Below are 15,942 nucleotides of genomic sequence, written 5' to 3'. Positions count from 1 at the left end.
GGCGAGTATTTTTTGTGTTTCAGGGTCGGTCAACAGGGCCGAGGCAGCTGACAACGTCTTCTGAAGGAAGCTCAGGGTGAGACCAGGTGCTGCTCAGGGTGAGACCAGGTGCTGCTCAGAACTACGTTCACTCACTGCGCTTTCAACTCTGTTCAACTGACTGGGTTGTCAACAAGCTGGTGCGGCTTTTAAGTATTTGGTACAATGCTGAAGATGATATATATTACAATTTAACAGATGTAGCTGTTTAGCATTGCACATATGTATTATACATGTCCTTTATTAAACATGTGTGCGCTCTATAATCGTGCGTCATAATTTGGCAGGTTCACAGGATTTTACTTTAGCTCTCTGGCAGCAGCTGCAGTTCAGGCCTGGAGGGGCCCAGAAGCCACACATGATCTAATTTGTTGTGGAAACAGGGGGAAAATTATATTTTCCTTTGTTCAGGCAGCCCAAAAGTTTCAATACTAGATCTCAAATGGGAATTGTTAAAGCCTACTATCGGGTTTTTATTACTTTTAAGTCAGTTTTCCAGTTGGATGGACCTCAGTTTTAAGGTGGTGGTTTGTGCATCAGTTCCTTGTTGGCTTAAATTAATCCTGCATTACAAATCCAAGGCTTCATGTCTGGTCAGAAACACTGATTGACAGTTAACGCTACCGGCTACCAGCCAGGCTAAATTATCAGAAAAAACAGATTTGTCAAAGCATAGTTCAGAGCTGCAGTTCTGGGAAGGTAACAACACAAGAGCCACTCAAAACTAATAAATGATGGAGGGAAAACACCAACTCTTTTGCTCAAGTCGGATTGTTCTTACTGTAAACTTTTAACAATGATCAAGGTTTGTCCAAAGTCATTGGACAAACCTTGATCAATCTGCTGAGTATATAACTTTATTATTTTCCTGATAACATGTTAGTACATCTGTTTGTGTACATGCAAACATCTCACAAATAACTCCTCCTGCTTGTTTCATTCACTGGCTGGAAGTCTGAGCTAGATTTTGAACATAATTGTTTGTTTGGTGAGTGCAGTTACTCTGCACTCAATAAAGGTATATGACTGTGACTGCCTGTCATTTTGAGAGAAAGTAAAGATTGTTAATTACCTGTAGATCTCCTCTGTCCCTCATATTGTCTCAAGCTCCAGATTAGATGTGAAGATTTCTGAAACTCATCATGTGTTTTTCTGAGTGTTTACTTGTCTTTCAGTAACCTTGTGTTTTTCCACATTTTCAAGAATTAATAAGAATAGCCTTGGCTTTAGTTCGACAATGTAGCTCTTATCAGCTACACAGAGTGCCGTACAGGTGACTAGGTGGAAACAACATCTGTATCATCACCTCTATAGGCAGACAACAGACATGTAAGTACATCAGCAACTGTCTACCTCTCACTCTGCGCACACAGCTTCCCGTGACTGATTACAATCAATAACCCAAACAGCAGTCCTCTCTGCCCTCATCCTCATCATCATCATTACCACCACCACACCACACCACACCCATCAGCTCCATCATTTCCTCTGCTATGAATCAAACTTCATCTAACTCTACATGTGGGTCATATCTTGTTTGGGCCCAATACACATGCGTGGATCACTATAGGCTATCGCTTTTTTTCTCTTTACTGCATATCTCATATAGGCAGTAGGAAGCAAAAAGCATGCAACCTCCCCAGTAAATCAAAGCAGCATGGAAACTAGAAGAGCAATACGTTCACATGTATTTTTCTGTACAAAAAATTACGATGTAATCAGAATAATAATAAACAATATGGGGTTGTTACAGCCTTAAATTGAGAGTAGTTTAATTCACCCATGTAATTCATCTGCTGCGTCCACGTGATATTTGCAATAATCACAGAGGAAAATACATGAGGTGTATGGGGCTTTCGTTTATACCTGGATGCTGCAGGAGATCTCGGAGTCGTCCAGTAACCGGATCGTGCAGAGGACCTCCTGGTCCAAGGAGCGGATGCTGGGGCTGCGAAACCGGAGCATTTTCATCCTTCTGTCGGTTCTGTTTCAGCTCCTCATGTCAGCGGATTCACAGGCAGACCAGATACGCACATACACTGAGGACTCGTGCATACATACGCATACATGCATGCGCCTTTCAGTCGGGTCTTGTCACCCCTTGTGACGCCCTTGGGAATGAACGGGTGGATGGAGAGATGGGTGGATGGATAAGAGAATGGATGGATGCAACAGAGCGTGAGGGAAGAGAGCTTGCATCCGTCTCCTGCCTGCCTACTGGTGGATCTACAGGAGGGAGGATGGCTTTTCCCCTTCTCTCTCTCTCTCTCTCTCTCTCTCTCTCTCTCTCTCTCTCTCTCTCTCTCTCTCTCTACTCTCTCTCTCTCTCTCGCTCACCCGACACTTTCTTTCTCTCTCTTTCCAAATTTCATCAGCACACATTACAATTATGACCCCACGTGTGTTTGGTGTCAGATTGCCAGCTGGTGAATATAAATCACCCGCTCTGTGGATTTTTTTTTTTCACTCACTGATTTGATGTATTATCTTCTCCCAAGTTTTAAGTGTGATTAAAACAAGCTGTGAGGTTATTTTACAGGTTTGGATAAATATAAATATGTGTAGGCTTGATACCTGAATTATTAAAGAGATTTTAAGAAATATATATTATAGAATGATATAATATAATAAGAAAGATTGAACCTGTGAGATTATATTTTATTAATATCATTAATAATGACGTTAAAAACAGTTTAGCTGCATCGTAATCCGAACGTGACTCTGTCCCTTTAAGTGTAAACGTAGCCGGCGTGCATGTTATGTCATCACGTACTTCAGCAAAACAAACTCCGTCCGTTTTATATCTTATTTCCTCCTTTACACGAGACTATTGATTCAGCAGAAACGCCAGATGGACTTATGAGTGTTTTGTATGGTTAATGTAATGTGAGTGTTGCTCTGCTGAAACCGCACTATATACGTCTTTATATACGGAAGCCCCAGCGGTTCATTGGAACGGTAGGTAACATCACATGAGCACTGATATTATGCTACATGTTTCCATGGTGGAGTTCACTTAATGTAAGATTTGAAGACAATGCAGAGTTGCAAGCTTATGGCAATGGATATAAAGGGGTGTTGTGCCTTCAGGTGTCTGAAGGGCCACATACAGGATGATCTACATCATAATGGGAGTCTCAGGCTGCGGAAAGTACGTATACTGTGTTCGTCTCACATAAGAAGCCCATTGAGTAGTGAGACCAATACATTTAAGTTTATGAAGTCACACGTGGGAAAAGATGTGTAAATGCTTTTGAGTAAATTAATTAGATATTTATTTACATTAGTGGTCACTAGGTGATGATGGTTTATCAACTGTTAATGTCCCATTACGTAATTAATTACAGTACACTGGCATCTGTTTCAAGGTCACTGAGTGAAAGTAGTACAGTCCTGTGTAAGGAATGAAATTGAACATCAAAATACTATAGTACAGCTGCAAATACCGATTATTTTCAATATACCATTTTCTTTCTCGATTGATCAATTCATTTTGTCATTTTAGTCTATATATTATCAGAACATAGTGACAGATGGTCATCACAATATCCAAAAGCCCAATGCAATGGCTTTAAACTGCTTGTTTTCTCTGCAAAATATCAATAGTAGTTGTACAGTAGTTGTAGTAAAATGTATTTTTTATTATTGCACTGTATCAATTCTGTCTGTTTCCGTTTCTTATACAGAAGTGCCTTAGGTGCCTTCCTCTCAGATAAGGTAATTGGATCTATACCCCTTCACACACACACACAAACACACCTCCATCACATCTTTGCACACAGTATGACTTAACAGTGCGCATATGTAACATTTAATTGTGTGTCTCCCCTCATCAGCTGGGCTGGCCCCTGCATGAAGGGGATAGCTTCCACCCTCAGGGGAACATTGAGAAGATGGCTCGAGGTGAACCACTCACAGACCAGGTGTGTGTATGTGCTCGTGTGTGTGTGTGTGTGCTCGTGTGCAGGTGTCTTGTCAGCTCAAGTTGAATGTCAGTCATTTACAGAGTGAGCCATTTCTCTTCTGTTGTAAGTAAATAATTCTCTCAGACTTACAGCCGCAGATAACTCAACAAGTGGCCGGAGGAAGCTTCCCTAGAGCAGTTTCCCTCCCTCCTGAAAGCAGGAGGGAGGGAAACTGAGCTTTTCATCGCACCCCACAATCCTTCAATTCAGTTGAGGGATTTATTTCCAGTTTGTCCAATAGTTATCTTTTATGTCCAGTCCATCCTGCCTTTCAAAATAAAGGTAGACCTCCAAAAAATTGACTGGCTTCCTGCCAACGTTTAGTTTACAAGCTTACAGGCATCACAACCCCTGCCATCATTTGGCAGCAGTTTGCTGGTAGCGGTGTTTGGAGGCTCATGATAACCTCCCACTCAGAAATCTACTTTGAACGGCACGGAGAATTAACCCGGGACCTGCTCTGTCCAGTGGATGTTTTAAAAACACTCAACGGTTGGCAGTTTGAAAATGAATGTACATTTTGGATTACTGTCAAGCTGTGGCAAAAATGTGTCTTTCATGCCAGTATACTGTAAGAGTTGGCAGGTTGAGGTTGGCATACCCGAACAGCACACGAGAGAATGTGATTCCTCTCATCCGAGTTCAGCTCTTCATATTAAAGGCATGGCAGTGTGAAGAAAGAAAAGTGACTCTAGATCAGTTGTAACCAAATTAGCACTAATTCTATTTCTGATTGCTGTGTAATCAAAGATGTGTTTGTGCTGCCATGTATGTCTTCCTAAACTCTGTGGGATTCCCTGATTAGTTATTTTAAAGAGTCTTTGAAGTCCATTAAACAGAAAATATTGGCACTTAGAATAATAAGATCCACTACAAACACCACTGACTGCATCTGTGAGTGTAGTTAGTTTTTTTAAATTATATTTTTCATATCTGAATGTTGTTCTTCCAGAGGAGAAACGTCTCTACATAAGTCATTTAAAATGGTTTTGGTGAATTTATGAAACAACACTCAGTTTTAATGAGGCAGTCTGGCTTCACTATCACAGTCTCAGCGCACCCCGTCTGCAGTACATGGCTTGCCTCCCCAATAGTATTAAAGGGCAAAGCCAGCATCATGTTCAGGCTGGTGACCCCAAAAAATCAGTCTTCCCTTGGCAGCCTATAAGCTTGAAGCTGCAAATGCCTGAAACCAAGTCAATAGGATTTATTTTCCTTCTTTAATCAAATATTTTTATATTAACAAAGTCGCACCTACAGAGAATTAACACCTGAGTCTGCAGCGTGCCTCAACTTTACAGAGCTTTACAGCTCTCACTACTCTGAGCATTGTTTTTAGCAAAAAACCCACTGCACACTACCTGCTCAGCGCAGATACCGTTCTCATGAACATTGTGAGCATTTAGCAACAACAGAGTCAGATACTTCCCATCAAGCTAAAAGAAGAGTGGATATTGGACTTACATTCATCTGGTGGCTGGAAACACAAATCCAAATAAATGTTGCTCCCTAACTGCTGGATTTGTTAATTGTTAACTGTAAATATAAACAGTTGTTGTTTGTCTCTTCAGGACAGACTGCCGTGGCTTCTCAAACTACACGACATCATTGAGAGGTAAGAACCAACAAACCTTTCACACACGCATTATTATGCACACTCACATTTAGCACTGAAAACCCAACATACTTTCGTAATGACAGAAATGGGTTTAGAGAGTGAGAGGCAGCTGAAGAGCAGAGCAGCGAGGTAAGGATATATGCAGGCGTGAAATTGTCGGAAAAAAAGATCAAAACTATCAAAGATGGTTTTGAAAATTGAGGTGAAAAGCAGAAAAGAGGGGAACGGCAGTTTGGGAGAGTAAAAACAGATTAGCTGAGTGAGAGTGTAGAGAAGAGGTGGGGAGAGCCGGAAAGTATGCCATCTCTTTCTTAACATGTCTGTGACAACATCAAAGACTTATTTTCCAACTCTTCCACACTCCGTCTTCCTTTATCAGCTCAGCCTTGTATCCCTTCTTTTCTCTCTTCCTTCTTCTTCTTCTCTGTAGCTGTTTGTGGCCAGAGGTCACTTCAAGTGTTTTTAACATTTTTCACGTTATCCAAACATTTCAGTGTACAGGTCAGCAGTTATTACTAATTCACTCCTGCCCTCACAATGTGCATTTGTGTCTTCCCATCTCAGAGAAAGGCGTTCACGCTCTGATGCTCTCGTGGCGTGCTCCGCCCTGAAGCACCTGTACAGACAGATCCTGCTCTATGGCTCCAAAGCCCTCGCCGGTCCACACCAAGATATTCTGCCTGCCGCCTCTCCTGATGTCTTTTTTCTCTTCCTACATGGTGACTATGAGCTCATTCAGGAGAGGATGGTGGCCCGCAGGGGACATTACATGAAAGCAGATCTGCTTTGTTCCCAGTTTGATGTTTTAGAGCCTCCGTCAGATAAGGAGAATGTGTTGCTTTTGGACATCAGGAGGAGCATCACTGACATCACCATGGAGGTCGAGAAGCACATCATCAGCTTCAAGTCTTCACCAATACTTTAACTACGGTCCATATCCAGCTCATATCCTAGTAAAGAGAGTTTGAGAGTGAGAGAGTTTTGACTTGATCTACTCAGTACTGCTTCAGTACAGCATCTGTATGATCCTGTGGTGCTGAAAACATTTTAAAACACATCAAAGTGCCATAATATATTTCTCTACTCAGTATCTGATTTTACTAAGGTTTATAATGGAACTATGAAGAGCTTTTTATCAAGAGGATTGTGGTAATATTGTAAAAGTTTGCACTGTAAAGATTCACATTTGAGTAATTTTATTTAACTTTTAATCTATTTGACTGCAAGTGATGATGAACAAATACCTCGAGCACATTTTCTTTCTACAACAGAACCAAAGGCAAAAGCTTTTTAAATCTGAAAATGAACCTGACAATGAAAAAAATGCATAAACTGACATAATTTGTGTATTTTGCTACATGGCTACAACAGACCTGCAACATTTACAGGGGACATTTAGCTGTTTGGCCTTGTAGCTATTGTACTGGCTTGATTCACAGTTGCATCAGTATGGGAATATGAAATAGAAATGTACTGATGAAGGTTTTGGTTGAATATTTTATACCTTAAGTTTTTGAATCACATGTTTTAATATATATTTTTACTTTGACAAAAGTCCAAAACCCGAAGATATTCAGTGTATAATCACACAAGAAAGAAAAACAGAAAATCATCACGATGCAGAAACTGGGAGTCTTAGCTCAGTTTTGCTTGACAGACGATATAGAAATGATGAATGGATTATCAAAAAAGATGCCTTCAGCTCTACACATAACCCATCTATATTTCAGGAAATGATGTGGTTTTCTTAATACCTGAAAAGTCAACTTATAAGTTTGTTCAGTTCGGTTTAGAGGACATAATTAACTGGTGGACAGCAGAATCCGAAGCCTGTAGGAAATATGTTTCTACATCTATAACGATTTAACTCTTTCTTGACCCCATTTTATTGTTTCCCATGACTCCAGATGACCTTTCTGTTTCCCCCTCAGCATTACAGGTTTCTCTTATCTGCTATTCAATATTGTTTTCAAAAATCTAACCTGCTTTGCTTGAGTTCTGACAATTTACCATCAGCAAATGGATTATGTTTTTTTATGTAATTTGATCTGTTAAACCACCTTTCATGCACTGACATCACCTGCCAAATGCACCAACCAATCTTAAAGTACGATCTTCACACTGAATACGATAAAGTGAAACAGTTAAAGGGATTCAGGTTTAATACTTACTGCTCCTCTGACAAACGGTTGATCCCACATTAAAGGTCAGATCACAGCTTCCTGATCTCCGCACGCGCACACACGCGCACACACACGCGCACACACACAAGCACAAGCTGTTTTTGTGATGTGAGTCATCTGCAAAACTCAACCCGAATATTTTAGGAGCCTCTAATCCAGAAAACCCCCTTGGCTACTCTGATATCTCACACATCCAGACGAACGAGAGCACACATACTGCAACACACACACATATACATCGCTAGAGATTAAAACCTTCTCGGTCTGGTAGCAACAGACAAACACACACAGGTTGTCAAGTGGATCACATACACACATATCTGATGTCTTGAGTGTGTGTGTTAGTTAATCTACCCTGTCTCAGAGTGAGGACACAAAGGCAGGCATGCAAAACACACACACACACACAAACACTATTATGCACTTTAATAGGTGGAAATCGCCTTTAATTATTACTTGGGGCTTCTTTGATATTAGTTTATATAAATTAATTACGGAACAATGTTGGTATGTCGTGTTTGAGGTGAACAGGGTAACACAGATTTCAGGGGCAGGATTTACACTAAATGTAAATAGTATTCAGTATAGTAGTCAAAAATATTATATTTTGGGCATAATTTCAGCTGTACAAGCCAGAACAGCTGATGTTACCGAGGAGGTTAAGTGTAGCTGCCCTCTAGTGATCGAAGTTTAATAGTACAACAGTAGATTTAAGCGAATCAGAATTATTTTTATTGCCATGTAGGTTTTCACCTGCAAGAAATGTGCTGTGGTCATTGGTGCACAAGAACAACAATTGGTGCATAAAAATATAAACGATTAACAATATATACAAAATAGTAATAGAATAGTAAAATACCTTAAAGAGTCTGAATAGAACCACTAATAACTCAGTTTGATGGTGGTGGTGGATTATAGTTACTGTATAATAATAATAATAATAATAATAATAATAATAATAATAAATCAAAGATGGTAAACCAGTTTGTGTTTTGACTTGTGTCTTTATTGAACGCTACACCAATACAGGGTACAACATTATGCGTTTTCAGCTTCTGAATTGTGAGAATTTTGCTGTTTTTCTCCATTTAAAACAATTGCAAATAGTATTTTGGGACTCTTAGTTAAACAAAACAAACATCTTAAAGAAGTGACTTTGGCCTCTGGGAAATTGTGATCCATATTTTCTCCTATTGTATGATATTTGATAAACTAAATGATTAATACATTAGTCATAAAAAAAACGATCCATAAATTAATTGATAATGAAAATAAGAATTTGTAGCACTACAAAACTACGGTTGAATTTTCTGTGCTGTTAACCCTACTACACAACTGTTAACATTACAGTGAACAGCAAGGCATGGAGGAAACATAACACACTTTTAAAGCTGGACATCATCGTTACTTAATGTGAAATTACAAACAGTGCACACGTACATAATTACGGGACAACAGAGTGAGGTTGACTGACATCAGATCCACAAGTCAGTCAGCTGGTGTACAAAAATGCACTGCCCCTTATGACACATGAACACTGCAGCAACTAAGTGGAGCTCTGTTGAATATAAGCTTATGGACAGGAACAACAAATCCCAGGTGTTACTAATAAGTGCAGTGCAAGATAGTTAGACGCAAAGAACCGCCTCACCTGTGTAAAGTAAATCAGCATAATCAGCAAAGACCGTGTTATAAGTTCCAAAAGGGCTTGGACTCAAATTGAATTCTTCTCCTGGGTGAGTGTGTTGAGAAGATGAACAAATCAGAGTTTCTGTGCCCGTGTGATAAACGTGGTAGTCAACCTCTCCTCATTTTAAATGCCTCTTTTGGAGCTCAGTACAATTATCTGGAGTGTCTGATCTTTACAGCCTGTGGTGGACAAGACACGAGAGCAACTAAATAGGGAGGAGACAGCACACAGACAGATCGTGCTCCTAGTTCAATCTGTTGACTGTGACAGAGAGTGTGAATCCACTGTGAGCTTCCAAGAACATCTGACTATAGGTGTTACAAGCTCTCATTATAGTCCCAAGTGGCAAGAAGAAAAGAGGCCTGAGCTTCATAGGAGTGCACAGAGATTAATAATATGTGACCTGCCTCTGAATATGTATGTAATTACTACAAGTCTAAAGTATGTGAGGTACCTGCACCTGAGTGATTGAATTATTTTATTTATAGCCTAATATGAACCCAAAGCACTCACTCTGGCTGTGTATGTGTACGTTTTCTAATTTATCACTTCATAAAAAGCAAGCCATGTCAATTTTGACATGCATTCATACAGCCCAATACCACAAATCACAAAGTTGCCTCAAGGGGCTTTACAATCTGTAAAGTATATGGCACCCACTATTCGAAAAAGGAAAAACAATCTGTATTAAGGAAAGGGTGACTGTTATTCTAGGACTGAATATAATTTTTACTGCAGTGAGAGGTTAGTAAGGGGAGTTAAGGAATGAATAAGTGTGTATTTGAAAGTACAACTGTATAAATATGGCTTGCATGTTTCTTATGCTTGTTTTGTGTGTGTGTGTGTGTGTGTGTGTGTGTGTGTGTGTGTGTGTGTGTGTGTGTGTGTGTGTGTGTGTGTGTGTGTGTGTGTGTGCGTGTGCGTCAGAGACCGAGCAGATGTTCTATGGCAGTGCTGAGGTCTCCTCCAGTGCTGATGAGGACCTGAAGGTTTGCCTCTCTGTCTCTGAAGCCCATTGAGCTCAGATGCTCCAGCTCGTCCTGGAACTCAGCCTGCTCAACATGCACCTGGCAGGACATGGAGGAGAGTTATTTTAACAATAACATTATTAAAAAAGAAATTAGCAAAGAAGTCTTGTTCCCAAATAAGATTTGACAAAATTGCATGCGTCTCTGCTGGATCTGTCGGCCCCTCTTTTAAAATCCAACAACAATACAACCGGTCCTTTAGGAATTGTTTAAATGAGCTCTTAAGTTATAGAGCTTTGAAAGTGTTTTGGTTATTGTTTGTTTACTTTATAGAAATACTGCATGGCTCAGCTCCCCTAATCCTTAAACAATTTATTTTAACAGCTCATGGTGAAATAAGACAAACAATGATCAAAGAGTGCAGACTGTCACATAAAACTTTGATACAACTGCTTTTTCCAATGATAGCAACACAACAGTAGAATGCATTCCTCACACGTATAAGACAACGCATCAGGTTTTTAATAACTATCCAAACAAATGACAATAATGGTTTGGGATTGCTTGAGACAGTCCTAGTGCCACAATCCTAATCTACACATTGTTGATAAATCAGAATTGTTACTTTTTAAGAACACAATGAATGCCATTAGCTCCACCAGGAGCACTGAACACGTTCAATATTAGGGGCATGTTGTATCACATAGTTCCCTTATGTGCTAATAATAATAATAATAATAATAATAATAATAATAATAATAATAATAATAATAATAATAATAATAATAAGGAGCCAGCATTGTAAAGAGAAGTTTCCCGTCGGCTTTTGGCCTGAAAATGTTCAGTTCAATTAGAAGCAGATAACAAAGTTGTAAGGAAACACAGATACCCCATGATCGGTGTTAGCCAGCGCCTGTAGCATCTGTTGTACAAACTGCTGCTGCTGCTCTGTCACCGTGGGAACCCGAGGACCACTTCCTGATTGGCTGTTTAGGACAGAGTCAGATGCTTGCTCAGGGGCAGCATCAACACCGTCTCTGCAAGACAGACATGTGGTGATAACTTAAAAAACGTTTTACAATTTCTTTAATGCACTTTGCATAACAGTACTGCTTCTACGCACCAACTCAACCATCTTGTGTGTAATCTTCAGGTTGAAGTTTACTGTGTGTGTTTATTTTACGTATTTATACTCACGTAGGGATCAGTGAAGGAACCTCTGCAGCCAGAGTCTGTAGGCCCTGTTGGACGTGAAGCAGAGCCTCCATGGCTCTGGGGTTCAACATGGCTGACAGCAGCTCTGGACTCTGCATCTACATATTAATCACTGACCATTAAAGCTGGAGTGCAAAACTTGTGTCTCCCCCCACTGGCAGTGGGTGTAATTACCACATGGGAGAGACCATAGAATCAGAGCAGCAGCTATGAGTATGATAGAAGCTAAGTTTCTGGAGGGGATGCTCCAGATACATTTTTTTACTTGGAATTCAGATGAAGGGTTAAAGTAAAAAACTATTTGCAGGAAAACTTGAAGAGAGCACTCCTGGGAGTGGGGGAGATGCAGCCAGCCCACCTGCAAGAATACGTGTGGCAGCGTGGTAAAGTCGCCAAAGATTGCAGAAACCATTTTATATATTATATTATATTATACTGCAAAATAAGGAGAGCTTTCTGTGGCGTGTGTGAACTCGTTTGGAAAGGGCTTAAAGGTAACAAATGTTCATTTATATGTAAAAGTCCCGCACTCCAGCTTCAATAAAAAAGATATTATTCATAAACAATACACACTAGAGTTTGCACAAAACAAATACATAAGCCTCTTATTACAGAATAAACATCTGGTTTAAGGATATCTATTTAGGAAGAAATGTGTTGATCATACACAAGACATTTTTCCCAATGTTGAGCAAACCATAATACTGTTTGATCTCTACTAGTTGTAAGACATGAGTGTTTAGTAGTGAGAAGAGTGAAGGAACCTGTTGCAGGAAGAGAGGGATCTGTTGTCTCATCTGCTGCTGCAGTTGAGGATTTCCTGAGAACAAAGGGTGGCTCAGCAGCATCTGAAACAGCATGAAACGAGAGCTATATAGAGTGTGTAGGATTTGTGTGGAGAGATTATGGGGATATTGTTAACAGGAAGTGGGGAGGGGGAGGGTTGTAGCCTGGTTCCATACAATTGAATTGTAGCCTATATAATTTATATTCAGATGCTCATAAATAACCTAACAAATAAATTCTAGTCAGTTGTCAAGTGAAAATAAGCAGCCTGATTGTTTATGTGTTTGCATTCACCCATAAATTTTGCGTGCGTCACCTGTGCAGCCAGGTCAGGGTTCTGGCCGAGGCAGTTGAGGAGACTGCTGACATACGGCCCTGACATTAGGCTCTCCATCAGTCCTGGACTGGCTGTGATCTCCTCTAGCAGTGACTGCATGCCTGGGGAGAGAGGAGGCGGCCGCAGATTAGGGCTGAACGATTTAGAAAAAATATCTAATGGCGAATATGTTTGACTGATTTTTCAAATTCGACATGATTTGCGATATTATTATTCTCATTTTCAATGAAAAACATTAGAATAATTATGGTGTCATTTTTGCAGGGATCTGTAGCAAACAAAGATGTTTTCTTAAGTATGTTAAATATGATGTGTAGGCCAGGGCATGTCTGCAGCATGACAATATTTAATTTGAAATGTTATTTTGACATACATTTTGCATTTAACAAATATTGCGCCTCGTGCGATTTCATTTACTTGGTTTGTTTGGGAAGAAATAGGCAGTGAGTACCAAAAGCTTTAAAATAACTGGAAATACATGAAAGGACAGAAAGCTGAGAACCCGTATGTTTGCATGATTGTAGTTTTACAGATTTGTTTGACTACCCCACTAGTCCATGGCACCTACTTATGAGCATGGATTTACACTTTTTCTCTTAGTATAGTTAAACTGTGATTGTGTTTTCGTGCCTGCATTAACAGTGCTCTGAGGGTTTGGATCAGCTCTGGGCGTAGCGGTCAGCTCAGAATCTGTGGAGTGACTGGAGACGGGTGGAGTCTCGTTGTTTTCTCTGTCAGTTGGCTTTTTATTCCCAGATGATGTCGTCACCACTGGGGGTGCTCCTTTTTGGATCTGAGAGAGAGTACATTTAAATTCAAGTTAAGTTTATTTGCACAATAATATGCCAACATAAAGATAACAAATAATACACAGTTAGGGCTTGAACCTATAGGCCTTATTTGAGGCTTCCGCCTAAATAATGTGTCCTCTATAACAAGATTAATATACTGAAAGGTATATGACTACATAAAAGTGATGGACATTAGATTAGTTTTACATAATCTGAATATAGTTAAGAAAAAACATAATTTCCAAACCTTTTCCAGACGTTTTGTGTCAGTCTTCTGAAGTTCATCGGAATCACTGCTGATGCTTTCAGAGTTTTCCTGCTCTGGCTGCAAATTGCCTAACGCTCTGTCTTCCTCATGCATCACTGCCTCTGTCATGTCAGGGTTCCTGATGAGCTCCAGCACCTGGAAAGGGAAGCAAGAGAGAGAAGATATTGAACATATGGGTGAGAGGAATGAGTCAATGAGGGAGCAACTGTGTTCAAGTCGCAGTGAAATGAAAAACTAACTTTTTATTCTGTTTTTATCTAATTCATATCACACACCTGTCTTAATCCTATAGTATATTTAAGAAATATGTTGAAATGACAGGTTTTAAGTAAGGTCTTTCTGTCAAGTACTCTTTTATTATATAAAATCTACAACGTTACAATTACTAAAGCAATATACTGTAAGTAATTACACAGTATCATGCCGGTACACATGTGACTACAACTCATAACAAATCTGTATTTAAAACACAGTCACACACCCTCTTGGATCCTCACCTGTGTGATGACATCTGATTTGTTAAGCACATCTCCCACCTCTGGGTTTGTGTGCAGGAGTTGCAGAATTTGGGGATTCGACCGAATGAGCTGTCTGGTCAGTTGAGGGCTGGAGGTGGAGAGGGTGCTCTGCACTAAAGGGCTGCCCAGGACACGACGCATCATCTCCGGGTCAGCCAGCAGCTGGCTCTCCATCTGGTGCTGGAGTGCAGGGAAGAAGCCAGGCCCGCTGTTTGTCAGGCCAAAACTCTCCAGACCTTCCGCTATGGAAACAAGATCAGCTCAAAAGAACAGGAGCATGTAAATGAACTAGAGAACGGAGTAAGATCTGATCCCCCCCCCCCCCCACCGCAGCAGTACAAACCTATATTGAGAGGATAGGAGAAAAAGAAGGGGGTGAGGGGAGTTCTCTGCAGTTCTTACCCAGACAAAAGGGAGAGGTTGGAGACGGTGTGAAGCGATCAGGGTCAGGATCAGGACCAGGAACGTCTGTGAGCTCCGACTGCACCCTTTGTGAAGCTGGATTCGAGGTGGGTGCAGCAGACTGATGCTGAGGCCTGAGAAGGAAGGACTGAATCTGAATCTACATTATTTGGAAGTCTGACGCTGATACTGTGTAAGAATCATACATTATAATTCCCCCATTATGTCAAATTATTGCTGAATTTTAAAACATTTGATCCATCCATTGTTCATTCCCATTTGTTAGTGTGCTATAACAGGTTAGTCCACGCTTAGAAACATGTGCCACTCTTCCCTAAAGCAAGGGACTGAAGAGGGCGCTTACTTTGTTGACCTGATCATTTTTTTCCCACAAGACAATATGGTGCAGTTCTATATTTAGCAGTTCATTCTCTACCTTAAAGTGATATTGCAAATGAACTCGCCTTCTGTATGATTTTTAGATTTAGGTGCACTGACTCGGACTGTCCTAGTGCACAAAAGTAACATGTGACTTATTTAAAAAGACACCTTGATACCCGCAGGCTGCATGTAGAATACTAAAACACAGTTTACCAGAGGCACATAATGTACATTACAGCAAACTATCATCTCCAGTGTTCGTCTGCCTGTGACTGATTAGCATATTCCATATAGGCCTATATGTCTGTGTACCTTTGGATCATGCAGAGGCTCACTGACTCATCTTGTGCTTTAAGGTGACTCAGGAGTTCTGACTCTCTGAGCACCCGGCCAGAGTAGATCAGCACCAGCTGCTCTGCCGGGACTCCCCAGCGCTCTGCTAGACCCCATTTCAGCTGTACACAAATACACACACACACCAAAACATCAGTTTGTCAGTTTAAGCTTAAGCGCAAATCAAGCCATTTTTACGCACACAGCACCAAAGAATCAGTGGGTGCGTTTGGTCTCCTGACCTGTCTGACGGTGCAGCTTCCTCTAACGGTGAAGTCTTTGCTCTCAGTTACACTTTTGACTGTGACGTGGATCATTTCAGACCTCTGACGACCACCCGATGCTCTGGGATCATCTTTTACGGCACCTGACATCTTAGTCCTGTACGCGTTGACGATTCAAATGAGCGGACCTGAAGAGGAGCGCGCAGTCCCTGGGCGGAGGCGCG

General features: G+C 40.6%; 3 protein-coding genes across 4 annotated transcripts in view; 1 reads left to right on the top strand and 2 right to left on the bottom strand.

The window, feature by feature from the left end:
• The window catches only part of frmd3 (FERM domain containing 3), a 52,163-nt gene extending 49,997 nt beyond the window's left edge, over positions 1-2,166 (bottom strand). Inside the window, 1 exon segment of the mRNA XM_029440475.1 lies at positions 1,906-2,166. Coding sequence (XP_029296335.1) covers positions 1,906-2,010 — 105 coding nt within the window. The 5' untranslated portion in view covers positions 2,011-2,166.
• A 606-nt stretch (positions 2,167-2,772) lies between these two features.
• LOC115013735 (probable gluconokinase) lies at positions 2,773-7,665 on the top strand. Of its 2 annotated transcripts, XM_029440213.1 has the most exons (6): positions 2,773-2,997; positions 3,130-3,190; positions 3,726-3,756; positions 3,876-3,962; positions 5,576-5,619; positions 6,187-7,665. In XM_029440213.1, the coding sequence occupies exons 2-6, from the start codon at positions 3,153-3,155 to the stop codon at positions 6,545-6,547; spliced, it is 561 nt and encodes a 186-aa protein (XP_029296073.1). In that variant the 5' UTR covers positions 2,773-2,997; positions 3,130-3,152; the 3' UTR covers positions 6,548-7,665. The 2 variants fall into 2 exon arrangements, with proteins under 2 accessions (XP_029296073.1, XP_029296074.1); XM_029440214.1 differs by lacking the exon at positions 2,773-2,997 and having other exon boundaries at positions 3,005-3,190.
• A 2,661-nt stretch (positions 7,666-10,326) lies between these two features.
• LOC115013734 (ubiquilin-1-like) lies at positions 10,327-15,898 on the bottom strand. Its single transcript, XM_029440212.1, has 11 exons — positions 15,737-15,898; positions 15,474-15,616; positions 14,781-14,914; positions 14,358-14,620; positions 13,840-13,995; positions 13,432-13,594; positions 12,781-12,902; positions 12,443-12,526; positions 11,661-11,776; positions 11,353-11,500; positions 10,327-10,562 (listed from the first exon to the last, which is right to left on the bottom strand). The coding sequence occupies exons 1-11, from the start codon at positions 15,866-15,868 to the stop codon at positions 10,419-10,421; spliced, it is 1,605 nt and encodes a 534-aa protein (XP_029296072.1). The 5' UTR covers positions 15,869-15,898; the 3' UTR covers positions 10,327-10,418.
• Between the last annotated feature and the right edge of the window lie 44 nt (positions 15,899-15,942).

Source organism: Cottoperca gobio, chromosome 9 (genome assembly GCF_900634415.1).
Source record: "Cottoperca gobio chromosome 9, fCotGob3.1, whole genome shotgun sequence".
Lineage (NCBI taxonomy): Eukaryota > Metazoa > Chordata > Actinopteri > Perciformes > Bovichtidae > Cottoperca > Cottoperca gobio.
This window is presented reverse-complemented; position numbering and strand designations above follow the sequence as displayed.